A 21,436-nucleotide genomic window follows, 5' to 3' on the forward strand; every position below is an offset into this window, starting at 1 on the left:
GGGCTGAAGTTCTTTATCCAGGGAGGCAACCCCAGAACAGGTACAGCGAAGGTGGGGGCAGGGCAGCACAGTGTGTAAGGATGAGTTGTCCTCCCAGTCTGCCGTGAAGCACCCTCCGACTTTTCCTGGGATCTATGTTTAGGAGTGGACGGCGTGCTGCGGAGGAGCTGAGCTGATGACACTTGTGGTCTTCTGCTCAGAGACAAAGGAGTGTGTGACCTAGCCATTTTCTCTGGCCTGATCCAGGGTGGATGGATGCAGGTTTGCTGCTGTCAGGCTTGCTCCTGAGGCTAAGGCTGCTCGTATGGATTTTTCTATCCTTTTAGAACAAGAATATTGAACATCTGGGTCTGAGGAGCAGACTGCAGAGAGAAGTGCACCCAACAATAGCCCATGGATATGAGAAAACAAAAGGGCAGGTCGCGTTTGCTGACCTGGCTGATGTAACTAAGAGCCTGGGGGGATTTTGTGTAAAATCTGTGAAGAACAGCTTATAACGTAAGTCTCGCTCAGAGCACAGCAGACCTGACAAATGCAGCCCCAGGGGAGCTGACTCCAAACTAATACTGCACTGAACTGCTCTCAGCTGGGAGTTGCCTGGCCTTGGGCCAAACCATTAGGAGCCATTCTGAGCAGGTCTTAGCTGAGAGTCATCTCCTGGCATGCTGAGCTGGCTTTATTATAAGCTCAGCCCAGCAGGAGAAGACTCCCACCTCAAAGCAGCTCCTTCAAGCTCCTTCCGGGGGAGGCTCCCTTTTGGTACAGCTGGCAGAACTGCTGTCCTTGGGCCCAGCTCTGATTTCTGTTTGGAGCTTAGCTGTGGGGCCCCACTAGCTTGTCTGGTACAAGAGGAGGGACTTGGATAAAACTTCAGTCTCTTCGGTGTCTGGACCCCAGCCAGCTGACCCAGCAGGTTCTCTCCTCCATGTGACTTGACCGAGGTTGGTTTTAGGGACCTGTCAAGAAATAGTGTCTGGAGGGAAAATGTTGACCTAATATGAAGAAGTTTGGCATTCTTCCCATGAAGTTTTGTGGTATGAGTAGTACACGGCCTTGAGTGCACCCTGGCTGTCTTTCTTTCGCTGCCCCAGCCCTCACTGTTCTGTTGCCTCCATCGTTGTACTATCTGAGCCTCATAAACGTAAATGGATTGATCCCCACAACCCTCCTTGTGAAATAAGGAAGCCATATCATCCCCTTTTTATAGCTGGAGAACCAGGGCACTGAGAGATTAAATCCCTTGCCCGGAGTTACACAAGCAGTGTGGCAGAGCAGAGAATGGGACCCAGCTCTCCTGAATCCCAGTCTGCTGCCTTCCCTACAAGACCATTTCTCTCTCCTCTGCTACTTGTTATTAACATGATTGACCTCTCAAGAGCAGGTATCTCATAAGCTTCCCACATTATGGTGATAACATTGTACAGTACGTTGCACTGGCATAAAGTTATTTTATCCTCTCCAATTTCCTTTCACTTTAATGTGTAAATATATCAAGTGAAAGACTAGTTAGAAATCTCAGTGCAGAGGCCAAGCACCCTGTGGGTCAGGCCTTTCCAGAGTGGGAAATATTAGGATGTGCTGTGAGATGGGTAGGTTTTCAAAGGCTGTGTCTTTCCCTGAAAGTGGCTGTGAGTGTCTTGGACTGTTTGCTTTGTTTGGAGCAAAGCCCCTTGTGTTGGGCTTCTCTGTAGTGGATTTCTGTCAGGGAGTGGAATGGAAGTGCTGAAATAGTTTTGCTTCGGTCGTTGAAAAGTGGACTGAAAGCCTTGGAGAAAAGATTAGGGACACAATCCTGCCCCAGCCTCCAGCGCTCATTGGAGCACTTCCTTTTCTGCCTCGTTTGGTTCTTTGGGTTTTGCAGACTCAGAGGGGCATCCAGGTTTAGGGAAACCCACCAAACACAGGGAAATGTCTCCCCAGGGCTCATGCTTTATGGGACTCTCACAGGGAATGATGGAGATGATTGCTTCAGTCCCAAGCACCAACTCCCTTGCCTCACAGTCTGATCTTCCTGTTCCTCCCAGGAGAAAGTGGCTTCCACAAAGCCTTGTTTATTGTGACAGATGCAGTCCCACCACCTGGGGAGGGAGGTAATGCTGTCTACTGTACTGGAGACCTATAACCTTTCTGTGTGCTAAAACCCCCCTGGGACCCAGGATGATGTGAAATAATTATATTCCTTCCATGTGAGCACCCTGCGAATGTAATTAATCCTCATCAGACCATTTTACAGAGGGACAAAGTGACTTTCCCAAGACCATACAGCACATCCCAGCAGAGTTGAGATCAGAACCCAGATCTCACAGTTTCTAATTCTGTGATCTAACCACTAGGATATCTTTCCTGCAAAACATTGAGAGTAGAGTTTGCTCTTGGCAATCTCCCTGCTGTCTCATTGAAGTCAAGACTTAACTGATGACAAAGTTTTTTTTCTCTGATCAGACTCCCATTACGTGGTAGCCAAGTGTTTTCACAAGCCATCTGCAGATGGTACAGCAGGTTTTCTGAACTCTCCTTTCAGAGACCTGGGCTCAAACTGGGTTTAGAGGACAGATGAAATGACTTGTTGTTGCTGGAGACTCAGTGCTGTTACTGCAGGAGAGAGTCTACTACTTTGTTTGGACAAGGACTGATCAGCAGCAGTGGTTCACTCTCCCAAAGGCCTCTCTCTGTGATCAGGGGAAGGGGTCCTGCTGCAAAAAGGCTCAGGCAGGGGAAGCTTCCTAACAGTGTGTGTGGGGGGGCCCACTGGTGCCTCAACAGTGCCCCTCCCATACCACCACTTCTCCCTGAGGCCCTACCCCTCCTTCCCCTCACCCCCGTTGCACTTCCTTATGGCTGGTAAAAAGTGGGAGAACCAGGGCCCCCAGCGCCAGCACCCCTGGGCTCAACCAAGTTACTGATACTTACCAATAAAGCTAGAAATATAGTCTTGCTTCTGAGCTCTATGGAAATCCACTGGACTAGAGAGAGCTCTGTGGAGCGGCAGAGCAAGACAGGACAGGGAACATGTCTTAGGGACCGTGTACACATGGAAATGTACCAGCATAATTATACCACTATATAACTCCCCTGTGGGCATTCTGTTCCAGAATACGAGTGCCTTTTTCTGATTTAGCTTATACCACTTCCAGAGCAACATCAACTAAACTGAAAAAGGCACTTTTATTCCAGAATAAGTGTGTCTACGTGGGGAGTTATACCGGTATAACTGTGCTGATAAAATCCTCCATGTAGTCTAGCCTATAGGGACTGTCTTGGAGATAGCGCTGGCAGGCAGGAAATGGTTAATCAGAGGAGAGGAGCAAAAAAAGCAGAGACTTCAGTGGGGCATTGACCAGAAGGAAGACAGCCACCGAAATTAGAAGATCTAAAGCGAGCTGGACTGTACAGTAAGCAGGGTGCACAGAGGAATTTAGGGAAACATTTAAGTTAAAGCGACAGAAGCTGAGCTGTTACCACAAGCTAAAGCACTCTGAGACAGGAAGGGTCTGTTGGAATGCAGGCAGCCCAGCTTCAAGGAGAGAACTCAGGGTAAGATTGGGGTGGGGGTGTGTGTCTCTGTTTTAATCCACAGTGGAGATTCCTCCCAAATCCAGAATTGGGCGCAATCAGCATGACTGATAGTCGGTGCTGCAGAGCCAGGATTGAGGTGCCCTGGCAGGTCTGGGGCTAGGGTGACCAGATGTCCCAATTTTATTGGGACAGTCCCAATTTTTGGGTCTTTTTCTTATATAGGCTCCTATTACCCCCCCACCCTCTGTCCCGATTTTTCACCTGTGCTGTCTGGTCACCCTATCTGGGGCTGGGGCTGGGAGCCCAGGACTGGAAGAGCAGAGCAAAGGACTTCAGGTCAGCACTGAGGGGACATGGCAGAGTTGTGTATGAGAAGACTGCACCACCTCCTCTTGCCCCCTCACCCCTCACTAGCCATGGTGCTACCAAGCCCTTTCTGTTCCTTAAAGTGCTTCCACTTTCTCCCCTCTCCTGACACAGTTAGTGAATAATAATCCCCCATCCTCTCGGGAAAGGCAAGTCTCTCATCTGCTCAGTCATATCAATGTAGCTTTGTGTCTTGGTTTCAGTGTTTTAGTTTTTAATGATAAGACTCCTGTGAGAGCTATCCCAGAAGATCTCTCCAGACGCTATAGGCAGGAGAGGGAAGGAGCAGCAGAGATGAGCGGCCATATATTTGCTATAATATCATTCCAATAAATGTATTGATTCTATTAGCTCACAGTTGTATGGACAATACTTATCCATGTATTGAACTGGAAGGAGAGAGGAGACAAGGTGAGAGAGGGGGCGTGATCACCTAACACACAGACCCTGTGCAGCACTACAGCCTGCATCTTTGATGTGTTTTATAAATGGTCACCTGTTGGAACAGGGTAACCAGTCATTGAAATGCAACCCTCCTTCCCATTTGGGGGTGAGAGCCCCCTCTATTTTAAATTAGCCTAGTTTGGCTAATGACAATGGAGCTGCCCCAATTTACACCAACTGAGGATCAGGGCTTTGGTCTGAGTAACACAACTGCAAACCCCCTTTTCCACTGTCCAAGCTCAGCCTGGTCTGGGCCTATGCGGCTAGTGAATACAGAGCTGACTGGTTAGAGCTGCACAAAGCAGTGCTAACAATATTTTGATTTTTCATCCCTGGTGGCTGCCTGGTGATGGGATCCGTGGCTTACTCCAAAAGTCCCTGCACCTCAGCAAACTTTGTGCCAAAGCTGGTTTTTAACTCTGCCTGCGTAACGCGGTTTCCTTGCAAACCCTGTGCTCGGTTTGGAGAGTTTTTATCAAACTCTTTGCTTTAAGCCTTTTCTTCATTTCCCTCTCAAAGTTGTCCTGTATTGAATTACACTGGGGGTGTTAGGGCTGAGGAGCTGAATTCACATGGAAGTGCTGCAGCAAGAGGGAGACATATGCCCTGAACTAGTAACATCTGCAGGTTTATCCATTCCTTAAAGTTAGGCTGCAGTTTTCTCCCTGGCCAAGCACGGGTGTCCCTTGGGGATGCGCACAGTCACATACAACACTCCCCAGCTGCTGCAGTGATCATGAGCGCTCTCAACATATGGACTGGACGATTGTTGATGCAGGTCCTCTGAAGCCAGATCTTTTTATATATTCCCCCTTACTACTTGTAGAAACGGCTCCTATTCCTGTTGATCAGGTCTGACTAGTAGGGTTTGAGGTGAGACATTGGTTGGTTTAAGGAATTGGTAATGGGATATGGAGCCTTTCACCTTCACTTCCCTCTTGGTGGGGGAATCAAAAATCTTTCCTTTCGGATGCTGCTGCATTGGCCTCCGTGAAAAGTGTTGGTGGTCTCGGTTCAGTTCCTAGTGTGGCCACAAATTGGCCCTTGTTGGAGTCTCAGCAGAAATCTCAGGGGTTTAAGGAACCATAGAGAAGGAAGTCCTCTCTCACCCCTAGAGGAGGATCCCTCTAGCACAGGGCTGAAGCATATTGATGTGACAGCATGGGGGAGACTTGTATCTACCGTGGCCTGTGCTGTAACCTGTTCTGGGGATAAGTACTAATAGCCAGTGCTTATACAGCTCTGCAGAGCCCTTTGGAGTGACTGGCTGATGAACTCTCATAACCCCACTGCAAGGTAAATCACAATCATAATCCCTCTTCTACAGGCACAGAGCACTCCTGATTTGACCAGGTCACACAGCCAGTCCCAGACAACACTCCTTCTCAGAGCTAGGAATAGAGTTCAGAAGTTCCTGGCTCCTATTGATTACTAGCTTACACTATCTCTCAGTGTACTCTAGTCTTCAGTCTCCAGAGCTGCTAATCCCAGGTTCTTTCCCCCAGATTAAATTCACTGATGCCAGGGAAGGGAGGAAATTCCCCAGTTTTCAGAGCAATGATGCCCTTGCCTCTCCAGTATTGAGATCAGTCTTGCTTTCACCTTCTGCAGCCCAGCAGAGGCTGCATTGCTCCCGGGGTGAGGTGTGGCAATTCCAACAGCTTTGTGAGGACTTGGATTCCACCTATACGTTGCTGGCATTCCCTTTTCTAATTAGTACTCTCTTCCCCAGCTCCAGCTCAGGCCCAGATCATCCATGCGGGGCAGGCCTGTGTTGTGAAGGAAGATAACATCAGTGAACGAGTGTACACTATCCGGGAGGGCAACACCCTGGTCCTGCAGTGTCTGGTCACGGGACACCCACGGCCACAGGTAACCTTTCTGTAATGCCAGTCACCCGCATCCCTGTGCTTCTCTGTTGGGTTCACTCTAATCTTGTCTCATAGAGGAGACATTGGGGGTGGTTGGAGGACACCTTTCCCCACTACCTTCACTCTTCTACCTTTTTGGAGGTAGGTTCCTCTCCTCTCTTTCTCCCCTGGCTTCCTGGGCAGCAGCTGCAACAAAAGAAAAGGCTGAGGAGCAGAGACACTGGATGAGTGAGTGTTCTCTGGAGCTAGGGCTGCGGCTTACAACGAGGCTAGAAGTCCTACCACAGTACAGCATATGGAGATTCCCCCGAGTACTAGTGGGAACTGTGTTTTGGGAGTGAACTATTGCCCAGTTCTGCCTGTGTGCTGTATATTGGTAGCACAAGGCTCTCTCCAGAGCATCTATCATTCTAATGGGCCAGAATGAACTAAAAACATGGGCTGTGTTGAATTCAGGCCTGTGTAGGTAACACTAGAGACTCCAATCCTCTTTCCACAGGACAGGCACCGCTTGGACAGGGGTAGTGCAAGCTTCCCCTTCACACCTCACCAACGTAAGAGCGGAGTCGAACCTCTATGGCCTTTGCAGCCTTGGGCTCTCGGACCAGGCCAGCAAAGGGGATCGCTCAGTTAGGGGAACATTGGGGGAGGGGGCATTTTTCTGATTTGGACATTTGTCCATGATGACCTGGACTGGGACCCATCAACTCATTTCATACAGTGGACACCAAGCTGCTGCCAGTGGTGGTAATTTTTGATTGCTACTGTCCAAAACTGGATTCAGACCCATGCCGTAGAGGTGAGAGGACTGCAGGGAAATTCTTACATAGCAGCTGATGTGTGTAAATGACCCCAGAGCATGGGTAAAACTGTGGCTAAACTTGGGCCTTCAGGGCCAGAATAAACCCTGGGGAGTGAGTTACACTGTGAAGGAAGCTCTCCAGGGGAGGGTTATAAGAGGGTTGGTGAGAAGCTCAGCGGTTCTTGCTGCCCCTGCAGCAGCCTTGCCAGCCGTAGGCACTGATGCTGATAAGCTGTAGTTCTGTGTGTGCCAGTCACCCCTTCCATGCACTAACTGACCAGGTGCTACTTCTCTCTTGGGCCTTGGCTGGTAGGAAATGACAAAGGGGAGAGAGCAGCTCGGCCAGAAAATTCAAGTTAGAATTAGCCAACAAAATGTCTTTTAAAAAACAAAAAGATGGTGACAGTCTGAGCCAGGATGTTGGGCAGCCGGGACGCTCAACAGCCTCTCCTGTGTCCTTATGGAGGATCACCTAGCCTAGGCACGTGGGCACACTGATCCTGTGCACAGTGGGCAGATCCTGGGTATGCAGAATAGAGAGAACTGATGCCCATGCTGCCTGGGAGCATGCAGAGCATGCAGGCTATGTGCAGCTCATGGGCGCTCTGAGCCTGGCAGGACTAGAGAACATTGATGTACCATTGGTGCATACAGAACGCTGCTGCACAAGAAGCTGTGGCATCCCCAGAACCTGTTTGTTTATGTGTAACACTAGCACATGCAGAGCCCAGGTGTGCACATGGGACACTGGTGTGTATGTCCAAAGAGGGCCTCAGACATGGAACACTGGCTCACACGGAGCTATGCTCAATCCCGTCTCTCCCCATCTTCCCTTCTCTCCCTGCCTCTTCTCTCTTCCTTCTCTACTTTGCCCATCTGCCACATCCCTTCTCTCTCTTAACCACACTCCCATGCATGCTCTCCGCACCTTCCCCCACTCCTCCAAATCAAAGCTCTTCTCTTAGCCTTTGTCTAATCTTTTCCCTCCCTTTCCTCCAGTTACTCTCTAAAGCTTTAACGTGTAGCCCAAATATTTAAACGAGGTTGAAATGAAAAGGCTGGGGAAAGATTAAAGAGCTGACTGAAGCGGCTGTGCAAACAAGAGACTCTGAGATTTGGAGCCCTAAACCGATCTCATCATAACCTACCAAGGCTAAATAAATCCATCACAGACGGCCATTAGCTGAGCAAAATCTGCCCAGCAGGGGAGTGGGCTGTAGAATCCTGCCATCTTTAGAGCAATGGCTCCAGTTCAGCCCCATGTCAACTGGCGTTGGGCATGGACCAAGGTGCCCACGCCCCTGCAGCAGCTCTGTCTAGCATGAGGTCAGTAGTGAATGAACGTCCTTTTACCATCTGCTTTGTGTTCAGTGCAAAATGACCTGGTGGATCTCAACCCAGCTGCTTCGGGATAGGTGTCCAGATTGCCGGAAGCCACCATAGCAACTGGTGCTTTGGGGATGTCTGTATTGCAGTCAAAGGCATAGGTGCTGGGGGTGGTGCCGCACCCAGTGGCTTGAAGTGGTTTCCATCATATACAGGGTTTACAATTTGGTTCAATGGCTCTCAGCACCCCCACTATACAAATTGTTCCAGCTCCCCTGGTCAAAGGGGTGACTGTGCCATGTGTAGACATACCCTAGCTAGCTTGAAAAGCAATAGGAATGAATCTGCAACAGCATGAGTGGCAGCTCAGGCTAGCCACTGAGGTACATACCTGGAGTCCTGGGTGGGCTTGTACAGAGTGTGCTGCCATGCCTTCACCACTATTGTTGTTCTAGCTAGCTAGATCAAAGCTGACTCAGGTATGTGTACAAGTGCTACAGTCACACCTCTGACTGCAGTGTAGACATACCCTGAGAGCAGAGGCAGCCAACAAAGGAGACTGAGAGGCCAATGAACAAATGGGCCATGAGCAGTGATCTCCTTTCATGCTCTCTGGGTTGGGGTAGGGGGAAGCTTGCACCGCTGCTGCCTGTGCCGTACATTTTATGGGTTATACAGATAGGACTTCAGTCTCTAGGGGCATGTTTCTCCAGCCCCCCAGTTAACTTGTGAAATGATCTACAAATCTGCAGGTGGTGTTCAAACTAGTTTGAATTCTGAAGGGCTCTTTTTCTTTTATTAAAGTGTGTTTACGACAAAAGAGAGACTTACAAAAATAACCCTGGTGGGGCCCCCTCCAGAGAGGGAGACAACAGGCTAACAGGAGTAGCTGCATTTCTCACTTTGGAAGCCAAACAGATGAATATCCCCATTCATAGAATCACAGAAATGTAAGGTTGGAAGGGATCTCGAGACAGCATCAAGTCCAGCCCCCTGTGCTGCTGAGGCAGGAACAGGTAAACCTAGAACATCCCTGACAGGTGTTTGTCCAACCTGTTCTTAAAAACGTCTAATGTTGGGGATTCCACAACCTCCCTTGGAAGCCTATTCCAGCACTTAACTACCCTTATAGTTAGAAAACTTTTCCTAGTATCTAACCTAAATCTCTCAGGCTGCAGATTAAGCCCATTACTTCTTGTCCTACCTTCAGTAGACATGCAGAACAATTGATTACTGTCCTCTTTACAAAAGCCCTTAATACGTTTGAAGACAGTTATCAGATCCCCCAGCAGTCATGTCGTCCCAAGACTAAACATGCCCAGTTTTTTAACCTTCCTCGGAGGTCAAGTTTTCTATAGTTATTAATAATTTTTTTTGCTCTCCTGTGGACTCTTTCCAATTTTTCCTCACCCTTTCCTAGAGTATGGCGCACAGAATAGGCACAGTACTCCAGGCCCCACCAGTGCCAAGGAGAGTGAAATAATTACCTCCCATGTCTTCCATATGACACTCCTGTTAATACATCTCAAAATATTTAGCCTTTTTCTCAACTGCATCACATTGTTAACTCATCTATTCAATCTGTGATCCACAATAACCCCTTTTTGGCAGTACTGCTGCGTAGTCAGCTACTCCCCATTTTGTAGTTGTGCTTTTGATTCTTTTTCCTTCTTAGGTGTAGTACTTTGTACTTATCTTTTCTGAGTTTCATCTTGTTGAATTCTGACCAATTCTCTAATTTGTCAAGCTCATTTTAAATTCTAATCCTGTCCTCCAAAGTGCTTGCAATCCCTCCCCACTTTGTGTCATCCTCAAATTTTATAAGCATACTCTCCACTCCATTATTCAAGTCATTTAATGAAAATATTGAATAGTATTTGGATCAAGACTGACCCCTGCGGAACCCCGGTAGATACACTCTCCCAGTTTGACAGAAAACCATTGATAACTACTCTTTGAGTATGATCTTCCAATCAGCAGTGCACCTGCCTTATATTAGTTTCATCTAGACAACATTTCCCTACATTGCTTATCAGAATGTCATGTGGGACTGCATCAAAAGCCTTACTAAACTCAAGATATACCATGTCTACTGCTTTCCCCCAACCACTATGCCAGTAACCCTGTCAAAGAAGGAAATCAAGCTGGTTTGGCATGATTTGTTCTTGACATAGCTATTGCTTATAACCCTATTATCCTCGAGGTGCTTACAAATTGATTGTTTAATAATTTGTTCCAGTAAATTTCCAGGTATAGATGTTAGGCTGACTAGTCCATAATGCCCCGGTCCTCTTAGTTCCTCTTTTTAAAGATGGGTAACTATGTTTGCTTTTCTCCAGTCTTCTGGGATTCACTCATCCCTGATGAATTCTTGAAAATCATTGCTAACAGTTCTGAGATTACTTCAACTAGTTCCTTAAATACCTTAGGATGAATTTCATCAGGCCCTGTTGACTTGAATACAGTACTTCTAACTTGTCCTGATATTCTTTAACCTGTTCTTTCCCTGTTTTGCCTTATGTTCCTTTCCCCTTGTTGTTAATATTTAATTGTATAGAGTATCTGGTCACCGTTAGTGAAGACTGAAGCAAAATAGGCATTAAACATCTCAGCCTTCTTGATGTAATAAGTTGTTAGCACATCTTCCCAGATAAATAGAGGACCTACACTTTCCTTAGGGTATGTCTACACTACGAAATAAAGTCGATTTTATAGAAGTCGATTTTATACAGTCGATTGCATATGTCCACACTAAGTGCATTAGGTTGGCGGAGTACGTCCTAACTACCATGGCTAGCATCGACTTACGGAGTGGTGCACTGTGGGTAGCTATCCCACGGTTCCTGCAGTCTCCGCCGCCCACTGGAATTCTGGGTTGAGCTCCCAATGCCTGATGCGGCAAAAACATTATTGTGGGTGGTTTTGGGTACATGTCATCAGTCACCCCTCCCTCCGTGAAAGCAATGGCAGACAATCATTTCGTACCAGACACCAGGGCAATTAGAAGAGCACAGCAAGGCGTGCTGCGCATCAGAGAAGCTTTGAAAACCAGTTTCATGACTGGCCAGGCTTCGGTGTGACAGTTGTTTGTGTTTCTCCTTGATGCAAACCCGCTCCCTTTGTTGATTTTAATTCCCTGTAAGCCAACCCCCCACTTCGAAATAAAGTAACTATTGTTTTGAAACTATGCATTCTTTCTTTCTTAATTAAAAAAAAAAAAAGAGAGAATGGACAAGGTAGCCTGGGTGGGGTGGGGGAGGAGGGAAGGACAAGGCCACATTGCTTATTGTAGCCACACTACAAATCAAAACTGTTTGAATGCCAGCCTTCTGTTGCTTGGGCCATCCTCTGGAGTGCACTGGCTGGGTGCCCGAAGCCTCCCCCCCGCGTTCTTGGGCATCTGGGTGAGGAGGCTATGGAACATGGGGAGGAGGGTAGGCGGTTATACAGTGGATGCAGCGGGGGTCTGTGCTCTTGTTGGCTTTCCTGCAGCTCCAACAGACGCTTCATCATGTCCATTTGCTCCCCCATTAGCCTCAGCATCACGTTCTGCCTCCGCTCTTCGCGCTCACTTAATTATTTCCTGGCCTCTGCCACTGAATGCCTCCATGCATTAAGCTGTGCCCTATCAGTGCGGGAGGACTGCATGAGCTTGGCAAACATGTCATCACGAGTGCGTTTTTTTTTTTTCCGCCTTCTAAGCTGTGATAACTTCAGGGATGGAGATGATAGGGGGAGCGTAGAAACATTCTATGCTCTACGATTCTGGGGAGACTGCATGGTCACCTGTGCTGCTGAGTTCGCCACGCTGACCAAACAGGAAATGAAATTCAAAAGTTCCCAGGGCTTTTACTGTGTACCTGGCTAGTGCATCAGAGTTCAAAGTGCTGTCCAGAGTGGTCACAATGGAGCACTCTGGGATAGCTCCCGGAGGCCAATACCGTCGATTTGCATCCGCACTGCCCCAAATTTGACCCAGCAAAGTCGATTTTAGCGCTACTCCCCTCGCTGGGGAGGAGTACAGAAGTCAATTTTAAGAGCCCTTTAGGTCGATGGAATGGGGTTGGTTGTGGGGGTGCATTCATTTTTAAATCGACCTAACGCGGCTAAATTCGACCTAACCCTGTAATGTAGACCAGGCCTTAGTCTTTCTCTTGCTTTTAATCTATTTAAAGAACCTCTTCATATTGCCTTTTATGTCCCTTGCCAGGTGTAACTCATTTTGTGCCTGAGGCCTGGTCTGCACTAAAAAGTTAGGATGACCCAGCTAGGGGGTGTGAAAAATCCACACTCATGAACTACATAGTTAATATGACCTAACCCCAGTGTAGACAGTGATAGTTCGATGGAAGAATTAGGTAGTGTCCGCACAGAAGTGCTTAAACAGCATTGCTGTTACAGTGACACAGTTGCAGTGTTTCAAGCGTAGACAAGCCCTTTAGCCTTTCTGATTTTGTCCTTTTGCACTCCTCCTTAGCAATTCATCTATGTTTCCACTTTTTGTAGGATTCCTTTATGATTTTTCAGGTAATTAAAGAGCTTCTGATGGAGCCATATTGGCCTTCTACTATTCTTCTCATCTTTCCTTTGCATCAGAATAGCTTGCAGTTGTGCCTTTTAATATTGTCTCCTTGAGAAACTGCCAGCTCTCCTGAATTCCTTTATCCCTTAGATTTTCTGCCCATGGGACCTTACTTACCAGTTCTTCGAGTTTGTTAAAATTTGCTTTTTTGAAGTCCATTGTTTTGTTCACTCCTTTCTTTTGTTAGAATCATGTAATCAGTTCGCAACCAATTTTTCCCTGTTAGAGTGCATCAAGTCTAAATTGTCTGTCCCCCTGGTTACTTCCTCCATTTTCTGAAACAAACAGTTGTCCCCAGTACATTCCAAAAAGTTACTGGAAATGTGTTCTGCTGTATTACTTTTCCAAGGGATGTCTGGGTAGTGAAAGTCCCCCATAACTACGAGGTCTTTGTGTTCTGGAGATTTGCTATATGTTCTGTGTGTTTATTTGTTCTCCATTGCCTGGAGAATGATGAAAAGGCACCAAGTGAAGAGGTGGTGATTGCTTTGTAGCCATGAGCTAGTTGCCTGCAAGGCCCCGCACCTCCTGGCCATGTATGCTTGGCTTGCTAGCCAGCTTCTGCCCTCCAAGGATCGGCACGGAAAGCCCTGTGTGTGCCAGCACTAAGCAAACCGGGTTTGGCAAAGATTTTGTGCTGGCTAATTGAACTGATCAGGAGTGAGCAAATGTAATGCATGTTTGAGAATAGAAGAGGGAGTTTAATGGCAGGGGAACACACAGCAAGATGGGAGGAGCTGTTACATTTGGGGGTCACTGCGGGGCACTAGTGGGTTGGGGATGGGCAGGTGCAGCCATTTGGCAGGGACATTTTGGGATCAGCTGCTAAACCTGCCTAGGCTCCAGTGAACATGGCTGTGCCTGATTCTGTGTTTTGCTCTTCTCAGATGAGGGGCACAAAGGTGAGTGCTGCTGTAATCTGAGGTCTTAGAACTGTGTCAACAGCTCTGAGTTCATCCGTGTGGCCTTTTGCTGTGTTTGCCTCCCTCCCTCTCCTATTCCCCTGCAGGTGAGGTGGACCAAAACTGCTGGCAGTGCCTCGGACAAATTCCAGGAGACATCGGTGTTTAACGAGACCCTTCGGATTGAGAAGATCCAGAGGCTGCAGGGAGGCCGCTATTACTGTAAAGCAGAGAATGGGGTTGGGGTCCCTGCCATCAAGTCCATTCGAGTAGATGTGCAGTGTAAGTCGTTTAGCGGCAGCCCAGAGCATCCCACAGCTCTATTGTGTGTCTATAACTAACTGCATGGCCAGCAGGACTCTACATGAACCTAGAACCATGCTCACCCCCAAAGGGACCAAAGTGGTACCTCCAGAACTCACTTCCCCCTGGGATGTTAGACCCTTTGTGGGGCAGGATGACTTTGTCTGTCTATACCAACCCCTCTCAGCCCAGGGACCATGATCCCCTCCAAAGGTCCCCAGTGCTTGTCTGGGCTGGTGAGCGTGTTTGGCTTCTGTTACCTTTTGTTTTTCTCCTTTTCAACATTGACTTGCTCTCCACTCCAAACTGGATCCACCTCAGATGTCTGGAATGCCCCAGAAACCATTGCACTGATTCCCACTGTGCCTCATCTGAAGCACTGTCGGAACAGAGGAAAGGATTCTGGGATGCCCCTGATGAGGCTGAATTATGAATAGCTAAATAAGGGGTGAGCGTATGAGGGAAGCCAAGAATCCCTCAATTTAAGCCATAAAGGAAGAGAGCTAATCTGAAATTCCTCTGGCCTTTTACTGCTCTACCTGGGTCTCTCTCACCTTGGAGATTCCACTTATTACCCCTTGTGGGGGGCAACATTTATACATGGACTGTTGTGGCCAGCTGTGATGAAGGTTAGACTGGGGTTGTGTTGCTGTCGGGTGGATACCCCCTTGTGGGAGAGACCAAAGACCTGGAACCCAGCACGATTTTGAGGGAACTTTACTAGGCAGACACTTTCTGCTTTGCGGAGAATAAGCAGGCACAGTACAGCACAGACTCCCATCAAGCTGCTGTCTTGTGTGGTGGGAATTCTGCTCATTGCCTGGGGCCATCGACTGATGCGGTTCCCTTCAAATCTTAATGGCTCCAAACCAAGGTCCTCACTGACCTCAGTTCTGAGGGTCTAATTAAACATTAAGTAAAGGTTTACATTAGAGATTGGCCTGAGCACCCCCACAACTTTGGGAGAGTCAGGATCCAGAACTGTATTTTGCAGCCTGGGCAGGTTCCTATTTTAAATCAGCTTTGACTGTTACCTTCTGCTTTGGTTTGAGTTTCTCTCCTCCCTTACCTTGCCCCACTCCTTCACCCCACTGGGGCAGTGTTGGGTGAGTACCATCCTACTACTTAGGCAGGGGACATATGTAACTCCTCCTGCAGCTAATGCTGCTGTGGGTGGGGTCACTGTTTCTCCATGGATTCCAGCTGTCTTTGCTCTGAGAAGTTCCCAAACCATCTAGGAACTCTTGGCTTGTCCACCCTTCCACTTCCACATCTACAGTTCAGGCATTTAATTGCTCCCCTACAAAGGGAACTTTGGTTTTCTCAGACCATGGCATAGCAGCTTATCCAGGCCTATGTGTCTTTAGGAATGGGATTGTGGAAAGACTCTTGATATGAGCATTGTAAGTTGTGGGAGGTCCCTTTGCATCTGGGGTGCAGTTTGTAAGTAGGGTGATGTAGAGTCCTGTGGTTCCTCATGCATCTCTGACCTTTAGAACTGTGGGGCCAATGGGGTGGCCAAGGGCTTTCTGATACTAACATCTACTCTGTACATGGACTTGGTAATGCATCTCTTCTGTTTGTGTGTTTTCTGGGAGAAGAGTCTGCTTTCTTTCAGTATTTGCTGTATAGAAAAGGGAGCAGTTAGGAAAGATCAGGTAGTCAGCTGAGGGATCACCAGGGCCAGCCTTTAGCTGGCTGAGACAGAATTTCAAACCATACCCTTCTTGAAATAGTCCCCATAATCTCAATGCTGTTCTTAGTTTTAGTGTCCTCAGTGGCCAGCCCTGGTGCTCACTGGTGCGCTCTGGAACATTCAGTAGGATGTATTGCAGATTGCCTGGGGAGCTCCATTAGGCACATGCAGATGGTTCCAAGGTGGGTACAGTAGCCTGCAGTGAATTATCCCACTGCCTTGGTCCGGAATCAGAAGGCTGGCAGCTCCCTGTCCTGGTTTGGTGAGGGCTGGGAGGTGTCAGTCTCTCTTGAGTCAAGATCAAGTGGATTATGGAAAGAGCAAAACACAAGCACAGTCTGGGCCACATCCACCCTTAGTGTCGCTCTCCTGAAGTCAGGGAATTGCACCAGGCATGGATTTGGCCTTGTCATGCTTAGTATGTGCCTGGCCTGGTTCTGAGGGCAATTTGCTTTCACGAGAAGAAAGCTCTAAACTGATCTGGAGACTGAAGCCCTAAAGAGGCCGAATCTCATGGATGCAGGGTGTAGTTGTCATTTATGCACCCAGATCTTCCAGAGCTCCCCATCCTTTGACTTTCACTAAAGCAGGTCTTCCTTTAAGGAGAAAGCAAGGTGGTGTGCAGCTGAGTATCAATGGCTGCCAACCAGCCTTCTGGGCAGGGGGATCTAGGAAGCTGCAGTTGCCAGCAGAAAATTCCTAGGTCTCGCTGCACTAGGCAGGGATGCTGCTGCCTGGAGCGGTTCCATGCTGGGGAAAGGGAAGACGAATGGAAAGAGGGAGATGCTGTTACTGAAGCATTCCATGCGGTTGGGTCAGTGCTAAATGTATCCCTGGTGCAACTCTATTGATTTCAGCGGCGTTACTGTACGCCGGGGACATATGTGTTTCCTTGGTTCTTATTGTAGCTTCTCTCAGGAGGGCTGTACCAAGGGCTGGCAGCTATTAAAAGAGGGTTTGAAGGAGGAAATCTAGGAATATAAAGGAAGATAGCGCTCTGCACTACCATGGGGAGAGCACAAATGGACGGGGGCTGGGGAGTTCTGGGGAACTGGTGTGCTCTATCCATGGGAGTTGGAGGAACATCTCCTATCGTAATAGTGACCCCCTTGCTTCCAGTTGACTAAGCATGGTCAGGCTGGAAGGATGTTAGCTGTAACTCAAGTCTTCTAATGTCTTGAGGGATAAAGAAAGGAAATGGACGAGTGGAGTGGTGTAGGCTCTGCCCAGGGTCATGGATGATGGGAAGGATAGTATAAAATTCGTTAGCTCTCCTGTTAACAACATGTATAGAGAAGGGTCTCTTCTTTATTTTTCTTCTCTCTTTTTCTGTCATTCAGCTAACAGTTCTGCTCATGTCTCTGAGCCATGGTGCTGTCAGGCTAACAAATCTTGGCTCCCATTATAAATGCTGTCCTCAGAACACATGCCTCATTAAAATATGTAAATAGACTGGTCCATGCACACATCTCTGTGGGGAAGGCATGCTAGTCAGAGAGCGCATTAACAGCGATTAATCTTTTCCCTCTGTAGCCAGATTTCCAAACTTGCAAACATCTGAACCAATATTTTAAAATCCAGTGACATGTAAGAACAAGGAGTGATGGGAATGCATCCTTTCCCTTCATAGGCTCTGGGGCAGAGGAGGTCACAGTGAGGCACAAATGAAGGCAGTGTGCATGAGTTTTACCCGATAGTTACCTCAGATGTAGCATTCACAGTCAAGCTGGGGCCTGTTTCTGAGCTTGGTGATGGGGGGATATCCAGAGTCGCTCCACTAAGCTCAGTGGCCACCCTCCCCTCAAAACATAGGGGTGTGTGAGAGAGGGGTTGGGGGCATGTCAGAGTCAGAAGTCCAGTTTGGCCCCATCTCTCCAAATTAGTACAACTTTAAACGGGGCCTGAATGTCAATTAACCTCAACGGTGATGCTGTCTGATGTTCTAGTCCAGGGGTTCTCCAGCTGTTGAAGTCTGGGAGCCCCTTTGTCTAAGGAAGACCCATCTCCCCTTTCTGCTCCCACACCAGCCCCTCACAGCACAGGGGCACAGTTTGAGAAGCCCCTTTCTAGCAGGAAGGTTGCAGTGGGCGAAGCCTGCCAGCATGGGGAGCTCCCCAAATGGGACTTTCTGCAGGACTCTTCTTCAGAGCTTCTCAAATTAAAGGTTAATCCCATCACTGAGAGGGCAGAGACTAACATGATTTTGGTGCAGGGGAAGTGAGAGAGGACTTGGGAGGGTGTTTTTTCTAGGGAGGGGAGAGAGAAGGGGACAGTCTAATGGATATTTTGGGGGTAGGGGAAGAAGATATTTACAGTGCTTTTTTAATAGGGGGTGGAGGGGATGGTGAAGGGAGAGAGGATCCGTGCACATGGTAATAGGAAGAAGGGTTTGGGGTACACTTTTAATGGGACAGAAGAGGCTGCATCCAGATGTTCCTGTGTTCTTACATCCCATGTTCCCATGGTTGACATTCCACCAGACTCTTTCCTGTCTGTGAGATGAATCTCCATCTCTGTCCATCTGTTGTTCCCATTTTCTCTTCAGCTTTAGGGTTTTTCATGTTTTTTTGCATTATTTGGCCATGTCCAAGAAAAGGGTATAGCTCCAACTTCCCAGAAAAAATCCCTTCCTGTTCGGGGACAGAGGCCACGGAAGTGAAGGGTGGGAGCAGAGGGGAACAAGGGTGGGGGAGGAGAGTTCCTGGGGTTTGGAGCCCTTTGCCTAGCAGATAGAACAGAGGATTGAGATCGGGGAGGTGATCTGGGAGTGTGAATGATGACATTGTGGTCCTGTCAGATAGCCATTCAATTAATCTACTGCCAACTGAAGGCTGCAAATTAGAGCTTATTTCCTGCTCCTGAAATGTTGTGGAGTGGACTGGAGAAGGTTGGTTTCTCCCATCAATTCCCTTCAGGTGCCATGTGTTGAGTCAGGTCCGCTTCTAGCTTAGTGTTTTCTTTGGCTGACTGCGCGTTTGTGTGTGTGTGTGTGCGTGTGTGTGTGTGGAGGGGTTTCCCTCTTCTCCTCCCTCTTGGAGCTTTGTCTGCTCACCAGGCTGTGTGTACCTTGGCCTGAACCTTGCTAATGGCCCCCGCGGACCTTCCGCCCCCCCTCCCTTCCAGATCTAGACGAGCCCATTCTCACCATCCACCAAACCATCAGCGATGTACGTGGCAGTTTCTACCAGGAGAAGACGGTCTTCCTCCGGTGCACAGTCAACTCTAACCCTCCCGCTCGCTTCATCTGGAAACGGGGTGCTGAGACACTCTCCCACAGCCAGGATAATGGAGTGGATATCTATGAGCCACTCTACACACAGGTGAGAGAGACATCACCCACTCCCAAACCCCACCACTGGCTTGTGTTGGCAAACCACCCACCAGGGCCTGAAGATCGTCATGGGTCCATCCCTACCATGCCAGGAGGGGAAATGTTGTCCTCCTCCTGGCACCCACCAGGTTCCCCAGTAATCCAGGATCCCTGCAGAGTTTATTGTCTGTGGGTGATGCTTCTCGCTCCTTGCTTGGCTTGTTGCATATACTAAGGAGAGGGTGGTAGGAGAAGTGTGGATTGCAAGGAGCACTCCCAATACAGAGGTCAGTGATGGGTCAAGAGGACTCCTCTGCCTGCAGGCCTTCCCCTAAAGTGTTTGATGTAGACCAAGGGAGAGGAGTGGAGCAAGAGGGAGGATTGTAGCTGGGAATTTCTTGTCCCACTGTCAGAATGACGCCTGTGCCCGAGGGGCACTGCGGCCTCTTTGGGGATGGAGCCAAGGATGGCTAGGTAGGAAACCTCAGGAATCCAGGCCAGGTTATTCTGTTTGGTTATGTTCCTTAAAGAAAGAAATGGAATCCAGTCCATAGGCCCCTGGTATTCTTCCCCTGTCCTCCCATCTCTCCAGCTGCACGTCCCCTAGCCTCCCATTGCTACACTCATGCTGATGACAATACCCCTTCTCTGCTCATCAGGTTCGCTCCTAGAGTCGTGTGCACTGTTCACAGCCAACAGATTTTTAGCCCTTTTTCCTTTTGGCAAACTGCCTGTGAGCAGGCCAAGGTTTTCATGTTTGTGTCAGTTACTCCTAACATTAAATGAAGAGTTTGTGGAAATTAATTTGAATGGTTGAGATGATTCACTGAGCAAGCCATGTGATTGGTTCTCTGTTTCTGATTGGATACCATACGCTTCCTATTTATGAAGAAAGAACGAGGAGTACTTGTGGCATCTTAGAGACTAACAAATTTATTTGGGTATAAGCTTTCGTGGGCTAAAACCCACTTCATCAGATGCATGGAGTGGAAAATAGAGTAGGAAGATACACACACACACACACACAGAACATGAAAAGATGGAGGTTGCCATACCAACTCTAACGAGACAAATCAGTGCATATTGGCCAAAACAGACAGTCTCTACACAAAAGAATAAATGGACACAAATCAGACGTCAAGAATTATAACATTCAAAAACCAGTCGGAGAACATTTCAGCCTCCCTGGACACTCAATTACAGACCTAAAAGTCACAATTCTTCAACAAGAAAGCTTCCAAAACAGACTCCAACGAGAAACTGAATTGGAATTAATTTGCAAACTGGACACCATTAAATTAGGCTTGAATAAAGACTGTGAGTGGATGGGTCATTACACAAACTAAAAACTATTTCCCCATGCTAATTTCCCCCCTACTGTTACTCACATCTTCTTGTCAACTGTTTGAAATGGGCCATCCTGATTATCACTACAAAAGTTTTTTTTACTCCTGCTGATAATAGCCCACATTAATTAATTTGTCTCGTTAGAGTTGGTATGGCAACCTCCATCTTTTCATGTTCTGTGTGTGTGTGTGTGTGTGTATACACACATGCACACACAGACACACACATATATATATATATATATATATTCCTACTGTATTTTCCACTCCATGCATCTGATGAAGTGGGTTTTAGCTTATGCCCAAATAAATTTGTTAGTCTCTAAGGTGCCACAACTACTCCTCGTTCTTTTTGTTGATACAAACTAACATGGCTACCACTCTGAAACCTATTTATGAAGAGTATTTTTGTTTGGGAATATGCATGGGTGTTTGTAATTGCTGGAACTGACAGTACTAATAATGAAGAGCTTTTCCAAATGGCAGCATGTGCATCCCAAATACACATGTACTCTCCCTCTCTGTCTGTTTCTCTCTTTTCCCCACCCCCCCACCTTAATGTGCAGGTCAAAATCCTCACGCTTTCTTATGCTTGTTTCCTTCTCCCTCCACACATTGCCCCTCAAGTCCCAGTGTTTTTCTTCTCTGCAACTGTAGTGGCAGTGGAAGGGAATGCTCTTGGGTAGTCTGCATTCCAAAGCATTCTGGGAAATGGTGCCCTAAAGTCTGCTATGGATTTCAATGCCCCTCAGTGACTGCCTTGCTGACACTGCTGAAGTTGGTTAATGAGGCAGAACGATGCCATGAGGCAATGAGGAGGAGAGGGCGAAAGGGTAGTTCTTGAGAGGACAGCTTCATCCCTCACATCTCTCTGCCAACCCAAGCCCCCTGCAACTGGGCCCGGAGCAGATTCTGGCCAGTTTTGATTTTTTTTTTTTTTTGAGCCACGCCCCAGGCAACCTGTCAGTTATT

At 47.9% G+C, this 21,436-nt stretch overlaps 1 protein-coding gene across 3 annotated transcripts in view; it reads left to right on the plus strand.

Moving 5' to 3' along the window:
- Positions 1 to 21,436, plus strand: part of MDGA1 (MAM domain containing glycosylphosphatidylinositol anchor 1) — a 206,810-nt gene that overhangs the window by 60,404 nt on the left and 124,970 nt on the right. For all 3 annotated transcript variants that reach the window (XM_034764818.1, XM_034764819.1, XM_034764820.1), the window contains exons 3-5: positions 6,059 to 6,198; positions 13,917 to 14,091; positions 18,932 to 19,128. In XM_034764818.1, coding sequence (XP_034620709.1) covers positions 6,059 to 6,198; positions 13,917 to 14,091; positions 18,932 to 19,128 — 512 coding nt within the window. The remainder of the gene's footprint in view (positions 1 to 6,058; positions 6,199 to 13,916; positions 14,092 to 18,931; positions 19,129 to 21,436) is intronic.

Source organism: Trachemys scripta, chromosome 3 (genome assembly GCF_013100865.1).
Source record: "Trachemys scripta elegans isolate TJP31775 chromosome 3, CAS_Tse_1.0, whole genome shotgun sequence".
Lineage (NCBI taxonomy): Eukaryota > Metazoa > Chordata > Testudines > Emydidae > Trachemys > Trachemys scripta.